Source organism: Carassius gibelio, chromosome A5 (genome assembly GCF_023724105.1).
Source record: "Carassius gibelio isolate Cgi1373 ecotype wild population from Czech Republic chromosome A5, carGib1.2-hapl.c, whole genome shotgun sequence".
Taxonomy (NCBI): Eukaryota; Metazoa; Chordata; class Actinopteri; order Cypriniformes; family Cyprinidae; genus Carassius; species Carassius gibelio.
In genome coordinates, this window is record NC_068375.1 from 9,135,099 (window position 1) to 9,154,332 (window position 19,234).

General features: G+C 41.9%; 1 protein-coding gene across 2 annotated transcripts in view; it reads left to right on the forward strand.

Annotated features, from left to right (window-relative positions):
• Window positions 1-15,572: 15,572 nt before the first annotated feature.
• kntc1 (kinetochore associated 1) overlaps window positions 15,573-19,234 on the forward strand; it is a 98,357-nt gene continuing 94,695 nt past the window's right edge. For both annotated transcript variants that reach the window (XM_052591583.1, XM_052591584.1), the window contains exons 1-5: window positions 15,573-15,839; window positions 16,596-16,716; window positions 16,806-16,921; window positions 16,991-17,072; window positions 17,145-17,257. In XM_052591583.1, coding sequence (XP_052447543.1) covers window positions 15,711-15,839; window positions 16,596-16,716; window positions 16,806-16,921; window positions 16,991-17,072; window positions 17,145-17,257 — 561 coding nt within the window. In that variant the 5' untranslated portion in view covers window positions 15,573-15,710. The remainder of the gene's footprint in view (window positions 15,840-16,595; window positions 16,717-16,805; window positions 16,922-16,990; window positions 17,073-17,144; window positions 17,258-19,234) is intronic.

Genomic DNA, 19,234 nt, shown 5'->3' on the forward strand with positions numbered 1-19,234 from the left:
AGTTTTGTAAATCGTCAGACATGATATTTACCACTTCATAAAATGTTGCTTTGTAGAAAACCTTTCTTTAAAACCAATTTCGTTTTGAACAAATTTTATCTTAATTTTAATAAATGTTTCATCAACCAATTGCATGCATTTTAATAAATAAAAAGCAAATATAGCAGACAATGATAACCGTGACATGGAAGCACCAGCGCGCCGCGTTCACTTGCACTGCACTGTGAACTAGAGCGCATCTCATCGTAAATGAAACTCAGCGTAGGCCTATGCCTCATACATTAGCATTAAATATCTTTGCTGCATCCTTTCTAGAACAGACAATGGCTTTTTTTTTTGCCGCTCGCATCAGCAACATTTGACTCACGTCATAACCGTCATCACCAATTCTGAAATCGGCACACCCCTACATCTTACCACAGTGCTCAAGATGAGAAAGTTGCTCCTCAGGAGGCTCTCAACTGAGGACCGGGCATCCGTGATCCTCCACAGGGCTGCAAGATAACTTAAAATTAAATTATAAATATCCATTAATATGTTAATTTAAAATGCTTCGGATCATTCTAAGCCATTTCTCATCATGAAATACCCAACCACTGCAGGAGAATTTAATACGCAAACTGCAGCTCTCATCTTGATAAAGCAAACCCAGGTCACTGATAATATTTTGATAGATGATGATTGTAAGGTAAAGATGATAACAGTGAGATACAGGAGGGGGCGCTAAAGAGCACCACATGGAGCGGACGTAAATTTAGGGAGCTCCCTCAACAAGCCTCCAAAAACTAGTATTATTTGACTATTTTGACTGCGAAAGTTTGCTCAACAACATATAACAGTGAGATGAAGAAGACAAAGCCCAAGAATGGTGACTCAGCAACCAGCGCAGATGAATATCTGGCCGAGAATCCGTCGTCTATTGAGCACGAGACCAGTCGCGGCATGGCCACGGACTCAACTGCTATCCTGTCAGCCATTCAAACTATGAATAAAGGTATGAACGATCGATTTAACTCGCTGGAAGCTACTCTATCTCAGCTGCAAACAGCGCTGTCTGAAACCACCTCGCGTATCGTGGACCTTGAGAGCGTTAAAGCTGAGCACGAAAGCCGCATTTCTGACTTCGAGGCCTCCTGTCAGGAAATACTATCAGCTAACAAGGCCCTACGTGCAAAACTGGATGATCTCGAGGGCCGTTCCCGACGACAGAACATTAAGATTGTTGGCCTACCCGAGAACGTGGAAAATATTTGGTTCGGTTTCGGATGGTGAATCGTTCGTTAACACCATCACTGTTCAAGACCCTTCTTGATTTGCTGCGCGTAGGATTGTTTTCAAATGTCGTTTCCATGGCTGAATGACTTAAATCATCGTTCCTGCTGTTTATCGACATTTTGTACGAGGTTGTGAGTATTTAAGCAGAAAGAAAAAAAAGGAAAAAAGAGACATTGTTCAGACTGCTTACGATCATGTTATTTGGTTAGATTATACACGTTATTAGTGTCTTATCTGCACGCACATGTTCATACTATCTGTTATATAATTGATATAGTTTAAACTGTGTATATATATAAAAAAAGTGTATGTATGTGTATATATGCGTATGTATATGTGTATATGTATATTTCTGTGTTACAAGGGTTGTGTCCTACATACACAATAGTTCAGCTTTATAGAGCAATTCTTTTGTTGATAACTTACACGGAGGCTGCATGGGAGTTCCCTGGTTTCTCTTTTAGAGGTTATTTTAGTAGGCAGGTTTTCCTCTTACTCCTTATGCTGCCCTGCAGCTCCACTGTTCATATGAGGGTTTTTTCCCGGCTTCATTTGCAGAAGCTGATGAAAGGGGTTGGGTGGGTGGTTTTATCTTTTTTCTTCTTTTTGATTGTTGTCTCGATTTTAGTGTCTGTACATCTCCTTCAATGGTTACTTAAGTGGTTAATACCCCTTCGAATTCATTTTGCAGCTGCCACTACAATAGATATTATACTACATGATGTGCACTAGGGGGTCTTCACTTAAAGGTGGCATCGTCACTCTTGCCAGTTGGAATGTCCGGGGATTAAATAACCAGGTTAAGAGAGCTAAAGTTTTTTTCTTATTTGAAGTCCATCCCTGCTGACATAATATTTTTACAAGAGACGCATATAAGGAATTCTGAACAAAGGCAACTGAGATGCAATTGGATCTCCCAGGTATTTCAATCTACCTTCTCTTCCAGGGCCAGAGGAGTAGCTATTCTGTTCCGTAAGTCAGCCCCTTTTAAGCATTTATCCACTATCTGTTACGTGAGGCGACACAGAAAACAAGGAGAGATCCAATTGCAGGTAAGCAGTTTATTATAGGGCAAATCCAAAGGGGTAAACAGTCCAGGCATGGTCAAAACCAGAATATCCAAAATAAAGCATAAACAAGACGTGGACACAGAGCAAGGCAAGGCAAGACAAGGCCAAGAGTTGACGGACATGTAAAACGCATAGACATTAAACAAGGACTCCGTAACAAGGACAGAAACAACCCAGGTATTTAAAGACAAGTGCAAACGATGTAAGTGAAAACAGCTGAAAACAATGAACAGTGACGATAAGGGGAAGTGAGACCTCTAGTGGACACCCAGGGATACACAGACCAGACACACTGTGACATTACCCCCCCTCTAAGGAGCAGCTACCAGATGCTCCTCAGACACACCAAACAGAACAAAACAGACCAGAAGGGAGGAGTACCAGAGAAGGTTCAGGGGGAGGGATTGAGGGCCAGACAAACTAAGGGGAACAGACACCAGAAGTGGAAACACAAAACAGGAAGATCAGGAGGGAGGAGGACAGGAGGAGGTTCAGGGGGAAGGATGGAGGGCCAGACTAACTAAGGGAAGACCACCATGGCCTTGTGGTCAAAGTCAGAGCCCTCCAGGGCGGAGCGGAAGACCACCATGTCCACATGGTCACCGCCAGAGTCCCCCAGGGCGGAGCGGACGACCACCACGTCCTCGTGGTCAACGTCAAAGTCGCCCAGGGCGGAGCAGATGACCACCACGTCCTCGTGGTCAACGTCGGAGTCCCCCAGGGCGGAGCAGATGACCAACACGCCCCCGTGGTTGAGACAGGAGTCCCCCAGAATGGAGCAGCAGACCACCCAGTGACTTGACTTGGCTCTGGAGGGTAATCGGTGACTGGCCCTGGCTCTGGAGGGTCATCGGTGACTGGCCCTGGCTCTGGAAGGTCCACAAACACCTGACTTGACTCTGGAGGGTCCACTGGCACCCGACTCGACTTTGGAGGGTCCGCTGGAACCTGACTCGACTCCGGAGGGTCCGCTGGAACCCAACTCGACTCCGGAGGGTCCGACGGAACCTGACTTGACTCCTGAGAGTCCACCGGAACCTGACTCGACTCCTGAGAGTCCACTGGAACCTAACTCGACTCCTGAGAGTCCACCGGAACCTGACTCGACTCCTGAGAGTAAACCGGAACCTGACTCGACTCCTGAGTGTCCACCGGTACCTGACTCGACTCCTGAGAGTCCCCCGGAACCTGACTCGACTCCGGAGAGTCCACGGGAACCTGACTCGACTCCTGAGAGTCCACGGGAACATGACTCGACTCCGGAGAGTCCACCGGTACCTGACTCGACTCCGGAGAGTCCACTGGATCATGACTCGACTCCGGAGAGTCCACCGGAACCTGACCCGACTCCGGAGAGTCCACCGGAACCTGACTCAACTCCGGAGAGTCCACGGGAATCTGACTAGACTCTGGACTGTCTGTGAAGACCTGAGGCGCCTTGGCTTCGGGCACTGTCTCTGGAATGGTCTCGGGCACCGCCTTGGTCAAGGCATCGGGAGTGACCTCGGACACTGCATCGGGAATGGCCTCAGGCACCGCCTCGGTAACGGCCTCGGGGGCGGTCTCGGGCACCGCCTCGGGGATGGCAGCGGTCCGCTCAAGAACGTCCTCCTGGACGGCAGTGGCCTGCTCGGGAACGTCCTTCTGGACAGTAGCGGCCCGCTCGGGAACGTTCTCCAGGCCTTGAGGAACGGTAGACGCCCGTCTCCTCGTCCTCCGTCCTTTATGACGGTGAGTCGGTGGCACCTGGACTGGCGACTCAGGCGTTGACTCGGCCATCTTGAGCTGTGGCACTGGGCTGGCGGCCATCTTGTGCTGTGGCGTTGGGCTGGCGGCCAACTTGTGCTGTGGCGCTGGGCTGGCGGTCATTTTGTGCTGTGGCGCTGGATTGGCGGCCATCTTGTGCTGAGGCGCTGGCTCAGCAGCCATCTTGTGCTGTGGCGCTGGGTTGGCGGCCATCCTGTCCTGAGGCGCTGGCTCAGCAGCCATGACGTGAACCGTCTTGGGAACTTCTAGGATCCTTGATAGCATCTCGAAGTAGTCGAGAAGGGTGTCAGCGGCCATCTCGGGCGTTGGTGCTGAGCTGGCAGCTATCTTGCCCTGTGGGATGAGGCTGGCTTCCATCTGGCCTCGTGGTGCGGGGTTGGTGGTTATGCACCGCAGCGGCGCTGGGTCGGCGGCCATCTTGTGCTGTGCTTCCTCTCGCCCACCTCCTCCTCGACGACCTCCCCTGGTCCTGCGAAACACGACCAGGCGGGTTCCCTCAAAGCGACCGCCTCTCTCCCGCTCGATGGCTGGGGAAGAAGCGTGAATGGCATACCGTTGGATCTCGTTGCGGACGGAGTCCTTCTGTTATGTGAGGCGACACAGAAAACAAGGAGAGATCCAATTGCAGGTAAGCAGTTTATTATAGGGCAATTCCAAAGGGGTAAACAGTCCAGGCAGGGTCAAAACCAGAATATCCAAAACAAAACATAAACAAGACGTGGACACAGAGCAAGGCAAGGCAAGGCAAGACAAGGGCAAGAGTTGACGGACATGTAAAACGCATAGACATTAAACAAGGACTCCGTAACAAGGACAGAAACAACCCAGGTATTTAAAGACAAGTGCAAACGATGTAAGTGAAAACAGCTGAAAACAATGAACAGTGACGATAAGGGGAAGCGAGACCTCTAGTGGACACCCAGGGATACACAGACCTAACGGCCGCTATTTAATTGTAACTGGCCTACTCTCCTCAATTCATATCACTCTGCTTAATGTGTACGGACCTAATTTTGATGACCCTGCTTTTTTTTTTTATTTAATAGATTAAATAACTGCATAGGTAAAATTATCCACCCTGACCAAACTGGTTTTATTCCTGCCCGTTTTTCTTTTTTTAATGTCAGGCGTTTAATTAATATATTATACACTAGATTTGAATCTAAGGCTAGTGTTGCAATTCTTGCCTTAGATGCAGAAAAGGCGTTTGACCAAATTAAGTGGGATTATATCTTAGCTGTTATTAAAGAATTTGATATGGGTGATGCTTTTGCCTCCTGGGTGAAGTTGTTATACCTCCATCCTTCGGCTTCAGTTCTTACTAATTTTAACAAGTTATCACAATTCCAATTACACAGAGGCACTCGACAGGGCTGTCCTCTCTCGCCTTTGCTTTTTGCAATTGCAATCGAACCTCTCGCCCTTGCAATTAAAAATAACCCTTTAATTTCGCCCTTGAATTTAGGCCAAATCAACCATCATATTTCCCTTTACGCAGATGACATTATTCTGTATCTAAGCAATCCTGAACAGTCTATTCCACCCTTACTAAATCTTTTGGAAATATTTGGTAAACTCTCCGGTTACTCAGTGAAAGGACAATATAAAATGCTGGAGGACCTTACCACTATCAATGATGGGGCGTGTGAATGCTATTAAGATGGTGACGTTACCCAAATTCTTGTATCTTTTCCAGAATTTGCCTCTTTATTTACCCAAAAAGTTCTTCAAAACCTTAGATTCTATTGTGTTGCCTTTTGTCTGGGGCTTCAAAGCACATAAAATATCTAAATTACATGTGTGTAAGCCTAGGTCGCTGGGGGGGTTGGGTTTGCCAAATTTTCAACATTACTACTGGGCTGCTAATTGTAGAGCCTTAACTTATTGTCAGGACCTGCGCCCCGACAGTCCCTCAGTTGACATCCCTTCATGGCTTATGACCCAGCGTCTTTTAAAGCTGCAGTAGGATCCCATTTTATGATTTATAACTCTCTTAGGATATGGCTTCAGATTAGTAAAGCATTTAAATTGCCAAATACCTCTTTTCTTGCTCCTGTCTGTCGTAACCATGCCTTTAAACCTTCACTAGCAATGGGTTAGCTGAGTGTTCTCAGGTGTTAGACCCAGTGTTCTCAGGTTGGACAAGAAAAGGAATCCTTACCTTGAGAGATTTATATATTGACAATAATTTTGCCACATTCACCCAACTAGCAGAGAAATATGACCTTCCTGCTTCACACTTCTTTAGATACCTACAAATGAGAAATTACGTTCGTTCCACTGTGCCAAATTTTGAAATATTATCAGCCGATAATTAAATAAAATGCTTACTGGCGTTCCCAACACTCCAAAGTTACTTACAAAATTTGTTGACTTCTTCACAAGTCAGTTAGATTTTTCCACTATTCATCTGAAAAATGCTTGGGAAGAGGATCTAGATGTCCAGCTCTCTGAGGAGGACTGGGAAAAATGTCTTAAAAATATATACACCTGTTCTATTAATGCCAGGCACCAACTTATTCAATATAAGGTGTTACACAGATTACATTACTCAAGGGTTAAACTTAATTCTTTCTATCCTACTATCTCCCCTCTCTGCAACAAATGTGAATCTGCGGAGGGCTCTCTTGGTCATCTTTCCTGGGCATGCCCAAAACTGGGTGAATTCTGGTCAGAAGTTTTTCAGTTTCTTTCTGAAGCTTATACCTGTGAACTTCCCTTAGATCCTGCGACTGCCGTTCTTGGCTGGTCGGCCTCCTTGCGGCGCCTTAATAATGCCACCCGATTGCCTATTCAGTATGGTTTGATGATTGCCAAAAAATCTATACTCTGCATGTGGAAGAAAAATTTGAAGCCACTATTCAAGATTTGGTTGTTAGAACTTTCCTCCACTCTGCATGTGGAAACACTGAGATATAGTATTTCTGGAAATTTAGATAAATTTGAAGCCTCCTGGAGGCCTCTTTTCAACCACTTGTTAAAAATCAATAATGATGAGGCTATTTAAAATGTATTTTTCATTCTTTTATTTTTATTATTCTTATATTTTTATTCAAATTTTATTGTAATTTCCGTTGACTTCTGTCTTCAATGTAAAGATACCCATGTATATCTCATGTGGTTCAGTTGTACAATCTCACCTGGGCTAATGTCACACTAGCCAAAAAATCTGTTCTGACATTCCTTGCCTGTGTCTGGTAATGTGGTTATCTGCAAACTTGAATCTAACTGAAGGAGTTTTTGTGTGTGTGTGTAGTTGTGTTTGGTTCTGTCCTGTGGTTGTATTGTCTATTTGTTTGAAATTCTGAAAAAGATACAATAAATATAATATACAAAAAAAAACAAAAAACGGTGAGATACAGGAGTCATACATTATGCGCATGTGAGTCTGTTATAATTGATGCAGTTCTGTATGTTCATGTGACTTAATTAATGTACTGTGCATGTTTTATAATGGATGCTCACCCAGAACAAGTGTGTTTTCAAACAGTTTGCAAAGATGTTTATCTACATGTGGACATCAGTCATCAATGGTTATCGAGTTTCCACACATTCAAAATGGTTTTATTTTTCATATAAAATGTACGTTTAGAAAGCATTTTGTATATTCTATTGGTTGTATTAGGTTTTGCTTTATTTAAAATCACAACCATTCATGCTCTATTACCCTGTTTCACAGACAAGGCTTAAGGCTAGTCCCAGACTAAAATGTATGTTTAATTCTTAACTGACAATAACTTGCCCTGACATATCTTTAAATGTGTCAGTGCCATTGTTTTGTCTCAAGATGCACACAATGGGGGTATTCCAAAAAGCAGGTTATGTGACATACCCAAGTATGTTTGAGGATAAGTGAGCGGATAGCCTCAGCTTTCCGTTCCAAAATCGGAGGTAATTTTCAGGGTATAAGTAACCATTAGTAACTTATTCTGTGAAGAATTATCTGAACTGCCACTCCTGCAGCCCTCTCCACTAATTTCACTTGTTTCCTCCAGAAGTTTGTGCTCTGAAAGTGAATGACACTTTGTGGTGCCATCCCAAAGAAGTTCAAAATCACTCTCACTGACCTTTTCCTGGACTGTGCCCAGCTGGTGGAGTGACCTCCCAATCACAATCACGAGTCTTTACTCATTTTCAAGAAACATCTAAAGACTCATCTTTTTCGACAGCACTTAACCAACTAATACTAGCACTTTTCCTTCTTTCTTGTCTTTTCATTTAAAAAAACAACAACCTGGCTATGTGTTCTGTACTAGACTAACTGTGACTTGTCATGGCACTTGTATACTCTTGTTGTTCTCTTGTTGACCTGACTGCTTCTATTGTTCTCATTTGCAGGGACGGATTGGCAATCGGGAATACCGGGAACAATCCCGAACGGCCGGTCCATTTAAGGCCGAATCGGCCGGTTTTTATTATTATTATTTATTGTATATGATACGCTACCGTACCGGCCTGTGGCCGGCCGCTCAGCTGCAGCGGAACGCAGCTATGTGTCTGTCTGTGTGTGTGTGTTTCAGACTGGGCCAAACCAATACTTCCAATCTTAAGGGGGGATACGAGCGGCCCCTCCCAACTTGGACTGATCCTCGTATTTCCTGACATCCGATTGGCTCAAAGGCGCCGATCAAAGGAGTTTACTTAGTTAGGTTTGAGTTTGTGTGAATGCAACAGAGACAGACGGTAAAAATGGCGAAACGAAAGGAAAGGAGAGAAAGAAATGGGTGGGGCCGAAAAAATAAGAATGAAAAAGAAAAAAAAAATGTTGGCACAAGAGGCAGCTAAATGTGCCAAATTAACGGACCTCTTTCCGCACTGAAAAGGGTGCTGTGGCAGGAGGTGCAGATGAGGAAGGACCCAGCAGCATGGATAGGACAGGTGCACGATTAAGCCGGCGAGCGGCGGCGACACGCTGGCTGGCTGACTGTGCGTGAGCGAGGCGTTTCTTTTGAGTGTAAGCTGCGTGGTGTTTGCGTAGCGTTTTCCATGTCTTTGCCTGGTCTTTGCACACCAGAAACGTGTCTGACGCAGCGCTGCTGCTAGGTGACATAATATGATAAGACTCTGGTAAAAAAAAATAAAAATAAAAATAAGCCTCTGGTGATATATTTGTTTAAATTACATTTATATCTTCATTTATGTCAAAACCTAGAGACTCTTAAATATCAAAATGTAATTTATTAATATTTATTCGTGTCAAAATGACATAAACATCTTTTCCTATTCTATTTTGGCTGGAAACGCTTCCAACACGCTTGTCATACATTAAAAATACATAAATAGTCAGTGATGCATGACACAATAAAGCCCAAAGACTTAAATAAAGCCCAAAGACTTATACCCCGAGGAGGAGCAGCAGCAGCAGGAAGAGAGAGGAGGAGGAGAAGAGAGGAATAGGAGCAGGAGAGAGGAGGAGAAGGAGCAGCAGGAGGAGAAGAGCAGGAAACAGACAGGTAGAGGGGCAGTGTGCAGGGCTGGGTAGGCAATCATATTAGGCATATCAATCAATCAATCAAAGCTTTATTAAGAACACGCACACAAAAATAGAAAAATACAGCACAATGTTACATATTTACATAAAGGATAAAATGCCAATAGTTCCACATACTAGATAATAACCTGACTGAAGCACAGATTGAATTAGAAAATGTATTATTCTTTGTCATATTTATTACTCATGTTCTTCTCATGCATATGTTATGTAGCTGTACAATCAGTAAGCAGAGGCAGGGTCCAGCACAGGGGAAGCTGAGGCAGGGAGAGTTGAAAGTGAGTACACACACACACACACACACAATCTCTATTGTATGGGACTGCATTGTAGTTTTTGAGTATGAGTGGGTGTGAGTATTTGTAACTATTTTATCACTCCGACTGACTGTACACATGACATGCTGGTAGTTCGCAGTATACTGTGTGACTTATGTGTTTGAGATTAGGTTTTGCTGTCCTGGTTGTGTTCAGTGCAGTGGACTTGCTTATACAACCTGAGGAGGCAGGTGTTATCCTAAAGTTTCTTGAAGGTCTTCAGCGTAATCTGATTGTCTTTATACCATAAAAACACTATTAGAATGAAAATAACTGCAAAAAATCCTGCTCGTGCACCAAGGGCACTCGCGTAAAAGGCCTCTCCGTCTTAAAGTCCCGGGCTGAATTTCAGTCCCAGTACGTCGCTGCTCATTTGTAAGTCACTTTGGATATAAGCGTCTGCTAAATGATTAAATGTAAATGTTCAATATGAAGATAACCTGCTCCAGAGTAGCTTCTGTTCCAGGCTTAGTTCACTTAATCTTATCAGATTAATTTTGATCGTTCACTTTTATTTTATATCCGTGAGTGCAGGACACCTGCCAAGCATTAGGCTTCACTAGCTTGTCATTAGCATTTTCATTCGAACCTATCGCTGTTTTCTTTTCTCCTCTCTCTCGCTCCAGTTTTTCACAAGTTCATCAAACAACCGCAGTAAGAATATTTCATCAAGCACGGTGAGTAATGGCTTCTCCTGCTATTGTTATTAGCACCTCTAGCCACATGTACAGTTTATCTATCTCTGTCGCAGATGAGGGATTCACATGTGATAAATGCAGGGAAATAGTTAGGCTGACAGAGAAGATTTTAGAAATAGAGATACGCATCCAAACTTTAATTGAGGACAGTAAGAATGTTAGGGCTCTAGATACGGCTTTGGATGCGTCTAGCTCAGGGATTCCTGTACATTGTCCGGTTCCAGCAGAGCCCCTGCAGCAGGGCAACTGGGTGACGGTGAGGCAGCGTAGTCGTGGGTCAAAACACCGCTCTTCTGTTCCGATCAAAACATTAAACAGGTTCTCCCCACTCAGTGATGCACCCACTGAGAAACCTGATGAAAGTGCTCTAGTTATTGGCGATTCTATTGTACGGAACGTGAATATAGAGACACCAGCCACCATAGTCCAATGTTTACCGGGAGCCAGAGCGCCTGACATCTTGGCAAATTTAAAAGTGCTGGCTAATGCTAAACGTAAATACAGTAAGATTGTTATTCATGCCGGCGCTAATGATGTTCGACTTCGCCAGTCGGAGATCACTAAAAATAACTTTAAAGAGGTGTGTGAACTTGCAAGCACGATGTCAGACACTGTAATATGCTCTGGTCCCCTCCCTGCTTACCGTGGTGATGAGATGCATAGCAGATTGTCATCACTCAATGGCTGGATGTCTAAGTGGTGCCCACAGAATAACATAGGTTATATAGACAATTGGACAAGCTTTTGGGGCAGACCTGACCTGTTGAAAAGAGATGATCTTCATCCCTCCTGGGGTGGCGCCACTCTTCTCTCTAGAAATATGGCACATAGTCTTAGTGTTTATACTTGACTAACTGGGGCCCAGGTCAGGAAGCAGACAGACTGGCTAAACCGACCGTCTGCTAGCTGCCTCACGTCACAGAGGTCAGTTAATTCTCAGCACATAGAGACTCTTTCACCTAGATATCACACTATAGAGACTGTGTCTGTTCCCCGAACTAGAAAATACAAAAAACGTCCAAACCAAGTTAAGGTTAACAATTTAATTGAGGTTCAACAAATAAAAAACAAATGCAATATTGATAAACAAATGATAAAGATTGACTTATTGAATATCAGATCCCTTTCTACGAAAACACTTTTTGTAAATAATATGATAATTGATCATAATTTAGATGTGCTCTGTTTGACAGAAACCTGGCTAAACCCTGATGATTACATTATTTTAAATGAGTCCACCCCACAAGATTACTGTTATAAACACGAGCCGCGTCTAAAAGACAAAGGTGGAGGTGTTGCTTCAATTTATAACAACATATTCAGGATTTCTCAGAGGGCAGGCTTCAAGTATAACTCGTTTGAAGTAATGGTGCTTCATATAAGATTATCCAGAGAAACAAATGTTAATGATAAATCCCCTGTTATGTTTGTACTGGCTACTGTATACAGGCCACCAGCACACCATACAGACTTTATTAAAGAGTTTGGTGATTTTACATCCGAGTTAGTTCTGGCTCCAGATAAAGTTTTAATAGTTGGTGATTTTAATATCCATGTCGATAATGAAAAAGATGCATTGGGATCAGCATTTATAGACATTCTAAACTCTATTGGTGTTAGACAACATGTTTCAGGACCTACTCATTGTCGAAATCATACTCTATATTTAATACTGTCACATGGAATTGATGTTGATAGTGTTGAAATTATTCAGCCAAGTGATGATATCTCAGATCATTATTTAGTTTTGTGCAAACTTCATATAGCCAAAATTGTAAATTCTACTTCTTGTTACAAGTATCGAAGAACCATCACTTCTACCACAAAAGACTGCTTTTTTAAGTTATCTTCCTGATGTATCCAAATTCCTTAGCATATCCAAAACCTCAGAACAACTTGATGATGTAACAGAAACTATGGACTCTCTCTTTTCTAGCACTTTAAATACAGTTGCTCCTTTACGCTCAAGAAAGGTTAAGGAAAACAGTTTGACACCATGGTATAATGAGCATACTCGCACCCTAAAGAGAGCAGCCCGAAAAATGGAGCGCAGCTGGAGGAAAACAAAACTAGAGGTATTTCGTATTGCTTGGATGGAAAGTAACCTATCCTACAGAAAAGCATTAAAAACTGCTAGATCTGATTACTTTTCTTCTCTTTTAGAAGAAAACAAACATAACCCCAGGTATTTATTCAATACAGTGGCTAAAATAACAAAAAATAAAGCCTCAACAAGTGTAGACATTTCCCAACATCACAGCAGTAATGACTTTATGAAGTACTTTACTACTAAAATCGATACTATTAGAGATAAAATTGCAACCATTCAGCCGTCAGCTACAGTATCACATCAGACAGTGCACTATAGACCCCCTGAGGAACAGTTCCACTCATTCTCTACTATAGGAGAGGAAGAATTGTATAAACTTGTTAAATCATCTAAACTTACAACATGTATGTTAGACCCTATACCATCTAAGCTCTTAAAAGAGGTGCTTCCAGAAGTCATAGATCCTCTTCTGACTATTATTAATTCCTCATTGTCATTAGGATATGTCCCCAAAACCTTCAAACTGGCTGTTAATAAGCCTCTCATCAAAAAAACACAACTTGACCCCAAAGAACTTGTAAATTATAGACCGATCTCAAATCTCCCTTTTCTGTCCAAGATACTAGAAAAGGTGGTATCCTCACAATTATATTCCTTCTTAGAGAAAAATGGTATATGTGAGGATTTCCAGTCAGGATTTAGACCGTATCATAGTACTGAAACTGCTCTCCTTAGAGTTACAAATGATCTGCTCTTATCACCTGATCGCGGGTGTGTGTGTATATATATATATATATATATATATATATGTATTTTTTTTTTATGCATTTTTATAAATATCGTAATTTAACTAAGGCATAGTCCTGGCTTATGCTAAGCCCTGTCTGTGAAACTGGGCCTACAGTATATGTACTAATATGTACCGTATTAACTTTTTTATTATCTCAGTGAGGTATGCAATTTCAGTAGGCAATAAAGGTTAGCCGGAATGTAAATTACAATATAAACCAGTGAGTAAGAAGTGAGTAAAAAGTGTTAACTATGGCAGCAGGCGCATCATGGCAGTAGACTTCTTCTGATCAGCACAACCATGTGGGGCTTCTTCAGGTTCCTCTTGTGGAGTCACTGTGCCTCCTACAATGCAGCCACACCCCTGGGTGCAAATCTGTGATCCACAGGAAAATTCATCTCCATCTGGTCTTTAGCATGCCAAATGCCCTTTCAGTGATGCAGTGTGCCCTGGCATAGTGGCTATTAAATCTCACCTCAACAGGATTTCTCAGTGAGTCTTTGAGAGGTGTTAGGATGGAAATGGGTTATTGGATGCATGGATAGCCTCCATCCCACAAAGAAAATATGTAAGTGGTGGGTAAAGGGCTCTTCTTAATGTACTTTGAAACCATGTGTAGGCCTACTGTAATATATTTATTATATTTTAAATATTGTATGTACAATAAAAGTACAATATTTTGATAAACATTTGTAACATTTACAATGCTCAAACCTTTGTCAAATATTATTAAGCATGGCAATTCTTAAAATATGTTGTTTAATATGTTGTCATACAGGTCATATGATACTGCTAAGAATAACATTATTTGGTGTAATGAAATGTGTCCATGCGGTTTAAGGTAAAAAAAAAAAATCATTCTTTTTCGCTTCATTATTATAAAAGCGAGGTGTGCTCTGATTGGTCAGCTATCCAGTGCATTGTGATTGGCCGAATACCACAAGCATGTGAAGGAAATGTTACGCCCCTTAACACATTGTGATGTGCTGTCCGGGCGGAGCGATTAGACATAAACAAAAACCCATTATAAACCTGATATAAACATGATTTCTATTTGTGTCCTCTTTTGGAAGGCCAAACAAAGTGGACAATGCTTCTTTATGTCACATTTCTGAAGTTAGAAACAAAGCGATCGAGCTAACTCAATAAATATAATGGCTATTCCTAAGGCAAGGTTGTTGTTGTTTTGTGTCAGCATAAACACATCACTAGACAGGTAGCGAACACATTTAGTTAATATTTACAGTTAATATTTAAAGGTAAATATTTAATAATTTTTACAGCTGATGGAAAATAGCTGATACTATCGGCTGGGGACATCCCTAATAGTTTAACACTCTGTATTGAACTTAAAATGCATTGTGTTTTTATAGATGTAATTATACATAAAAAAAAAAAACAGTAACTAGTGAAAAATTATTTATGATGGGGAAAATTATAACAATTTGAAAATGTCTTGATTGACAAGCTTGGTCTTATGTTATTTTATTTATTGATTTATTTAGATTTGTAGGATGCTGAAGAGATGTATGGGAGAATAATAAGAGAAGAAAGTTAAACAGTTTGTAATGTGGGGTTTGGGTTTTGTTTTCATGTCTTTTATTTTCCATGTATAATTATTTTCTTATTAGTACGGTTGAATTGGGTCATTGAAGGTCAGCATCTGTTTAATAAAATGGGATTAAAAACATAAAGGATATTTGTGTTATTTAACATTTAATTAATGCTTGTTCACTTTTATTCTAGAACTACGGTGACATCTTTCTGTGACAAGGTGTGTTAGATTAAGATAAGTGAGTTATTTGTCAGGTGCTGGGTCATGGATTAAGATCATAGACTGTAAAAGATTGTGATGTAGTTTTGTTCTTCAGCTGTGAAGTGCGCTGCTGCCCCCTGCAGCTCAACACCACACACACACACACACGCACGCACGCACGCACACACGCACACACACACACACACACGCACAGAGAGAGAGGATGTATTTATATGATTATTAGCAGAGAAGGAGGAGGAGGATCTCTGATAAGGAAAGTGTTTCTGCACCTAGTCACCAGCAGATGGCAGTAATGCGCTCAGAACGCGGACAGCCAATACGAAGAAGAAGAAGAAGAAGGCGCCAAATTTCAAGGCTGTGGGCGGGGTTTGCGTCCCTCAGTAATAACGGAGTGATCTTCTGTGCGTGAGCTGCGTGACAGATCGCAGATTTGCGTTTCTCCAAGTGTCTTTTCTGTTAACCTTGAGTGTGGAGGATGTGGAGTAACGTGGAGCTGCTCCTGAACGAGGAGACGAACACCGTGCGGCTGTACAGCGACGAGCAGGAGTCCGGCAGCGCGCTTTATCAGGTGGACTCTCTGGTGAAGCTCTCGTCCTCCGAGAAGGTCAGTACACTCCGCTTCTGTCTTTATTAGCGCTCATAACTAACTCTAACTGTCTTTATTAGTCATCACTTACTGTCTATGATCCGTGTGGGGAGTTAAAGTCCCTTGTGTTTCGATACGACATCGATATGGAAACAATTCTTCACCAGAGCGACCATGAAGATATTTGTAAATCACGCATCGATAATAACGTTAACGTTACTTGTTTTTATTTCATAGTTTACATGTGTTCTTTCTCTCTCTCTTTCTCTCTCTCTCTCTGTGTCTCTCTATCTGTCTCTCTATCTGTCTCTCTCTCTCTCTCACACACATACTTTCACATTTGTGGTTTACGGAAACTCTCCAAAGGGGTTAGGTTTAATGGTGTTTGTGCTGTACAAACTGTATTTTCTATCACCCTACACCTAAACCTAACGTTACCCTTCACTAAAAACTACTGGCCATTTCTGAATTTCATAAAACACATTTTCTTTAAGCCATTTGTTTTATTGGGACATGGGAAGTGTTCTCTTAAACCATGTAACGTTAGAACCCGTCATTATACACACTTGTGTCCTCATAAACCATCTATACCGGTACACACTAACTTGTGTACTATTGTTGTTGTGTTGTTGTTGTTGTTGTGATGTTGTTGTTGTGTTCCTGCAGGTGCGGTCGCCCCCCAGGCTCTTCTCCTCCTGTTCTCCTCACTGCTGTTGTGTTGTTGTGTTGTTTAGCTGTTGTTGTTGTTCAGTTGTTGTTGTTGTGTTCCTGCAGGTGCGGTCGCCCCCCAGGCTCTTCTCCTCCTGTTCTCCTCACTGCTGTATCCTCGTCGCTGACACCGCTGTGGTTCTGTTCGATCCCAGCTTTCAGAGCGTTCTCATCCACTTGTTCTTCGGTAACTCACGCTCCGTGCTGCTCACTGAACATCTCTGTTCTCTCAGCCGTGTTCACAGATCACTCCTCTTCTTCTTCTGCTCGTCTCAGACTCTGTAGTGGACGCCGTCACCGTCTGCCCTCGAGGACAGTTTCTTCTGGTGGGAGAGAGGAGTGGAAGTCTGCACATCATCTATGTCCCTCTGAAGAAGACGGTGCTGACTAAAGTAAGTGTTCCCTCACTGAGGAGCGAGGTGATGATGGTGTCTCCAGTAACACGAGTGTTGTGTGTCCAGACTCTGCACAGACCGAGTCCATGTGACGGAGAGGAGAGCACCTTCAAGAGCCTGATCCTGCACGAGACGCCTGCTTCAGGAGGTGAGGACGAGGACATGAACACCTCACGCTGACCGCACTGTCACGTCACGTCTCTCTCTGTGTGTGTTTCAGGAGTCTACGATCTCTTCTTCATCGTTAATGATGGGTTCCTCCACACATCCAATGTTGCCTTGGGGAAAATCCAGAGCGCCATCGAAAGCATGGATCTAGTGGCTTTAAATAAGGTGTTTCATTTCCTTTAGTGTTTTTACACATTTCTTTTATTAAATCACTACTTCAACCAAAGATTAGATTCTCACTTGTTCTAAACCCATAAGAGTTGTGTTAATCTTCACAACACACAGTAAGATTTAATAAACTAATCCTTTAAACCATTATTACCATATTATCATGCTCCGTATATATCACACACCAGCAAACATCACAACATCCTTCAGAGAAAGAGCAGAAGAAGCTTTCGTTATAACGTGATGAAGTTATTCAAAAAAATTTAGGTTTCCATTTTTAATTTCTCTGGATTACATTTTATTTCTGTTTTAACTTTTAATGGTCTTTTTCTTATGGTTAAATTTAAATTTTTATCAATCAAAAATATCTCTAATAATTAAAATCCTAAAACTTAAATTTTATCTTTACCGTATTTTATGGACTATTTTTCATAGTTTGGCTGGTCCTGCGACTTATAGTCAGGTGTGACTTATTTATCGAAATGAATTTGACATGAACTGAGAGAAAACATTACGGTCTCCAGCCGCCAGAGGGCGCTGTGTGCTGCTCACTGCTCCTGTAGTCTACACTGAACACATGGAGCGCTCCCTCTCACGGCTGGAGACGGTAATGTGAACTCTTGGTTCTAAATAAATGTGATTTATAGTCCAGTGTGACTTATGTTTTTTTTTCCTCATCACGACGTATTTTTGGACTGATGCAACTTATAGTCCAGAAAATGCGGTAATTATTTTGAATTGTTAATACAATTTAACATCAGTGTATTAAATTTTTACAAAAATGACATATTTAGGGCTCTATGAAATGTTTTATTTTTCTCATCTTCTGTTTTATTGTTGCCAAATTATGTTTTTGCACTTCTAATTATTTGAATGCACAAAAACGATTTGATGTATTAGCTAGGGCTGTCACTTTTAGTTTGAAAATAGATTGCACAATCGATCGGACCAACCAAAAAAAGTTTCGAAAATGAAAATGGGGAATCGATTTTAACCAAATATGTACATTATTAATTTTTAAATCATTGAACAATTAAAAAAATATAGATGTAACAAAACTCACAAACAAGCAGAAAACTAAAAATAATTCAGAAAGTGCAGAATGCGTTGCGAAAGCTAGACAGAAAATGTGCACCTATAAGACCCAGTGACGTCGAAAGCGTCTTATGCTGCGTTCACACTAAACGCGAATAGAGCGTCTAAGTCAATGTAAAGCCGCGTTTACGCACGTCTGGAGGTGTCGCAGCGCAGTAGACGTGAATTCTCCTCATTCACACATCTAGTTACAGGAGATGCTGAGTTATGAGAAGAACCATTGCAAGCTGACAGTGACCAGTAACACCCCCCCACCTTGAGCAGCTGGACCGGAGTGTCCCGGGACATCAGTGCGGTCAGAGCACGTCTTCTCAACAGCTGGACATACAGGGAATAAAAAACTTCTTGCACATTTCATCATGCCTGCCTAGTGCCCCTAGCCTAAGTCTCGGTTACGTTCAATAGAAAACACACATGGCTTGTTTCTCAAGTACGAGTTTCATCCTTTGAACTTGTTTGAAATGGATTGAATCATTATTTAAAATAATCTTGGAGGTTTTTGAAATGCCTAAATCATAAATGCAGCCGGCTGAAGCCTGTCAAAGCCGTCCCCTCTGCACATATATTTTTTGGAGAATGTTGTACTCCTGTTGCTGTTCTGCCAGAAACTTCATGCCAATAAATAAGAAATATTGCTGACTTGTGTGTTTCCAGCGCTCTCTTTACGTTCGACCGTTATTTGACGTTGAAAAAGGAAACGTCTTTTCTTAGACATGGAAAATCGATTTTACAATCTATTCAATGAACACTTATGTCTTAAAAATCGAAAATGATTTTTTCACAAAAGTGACAGCCCTAATATTAATTAATTTTTATAATGGCCTATGAAATATATATTATTTTTATTTTATTTTCTCTCTGAAATGATTTTCTATTAAT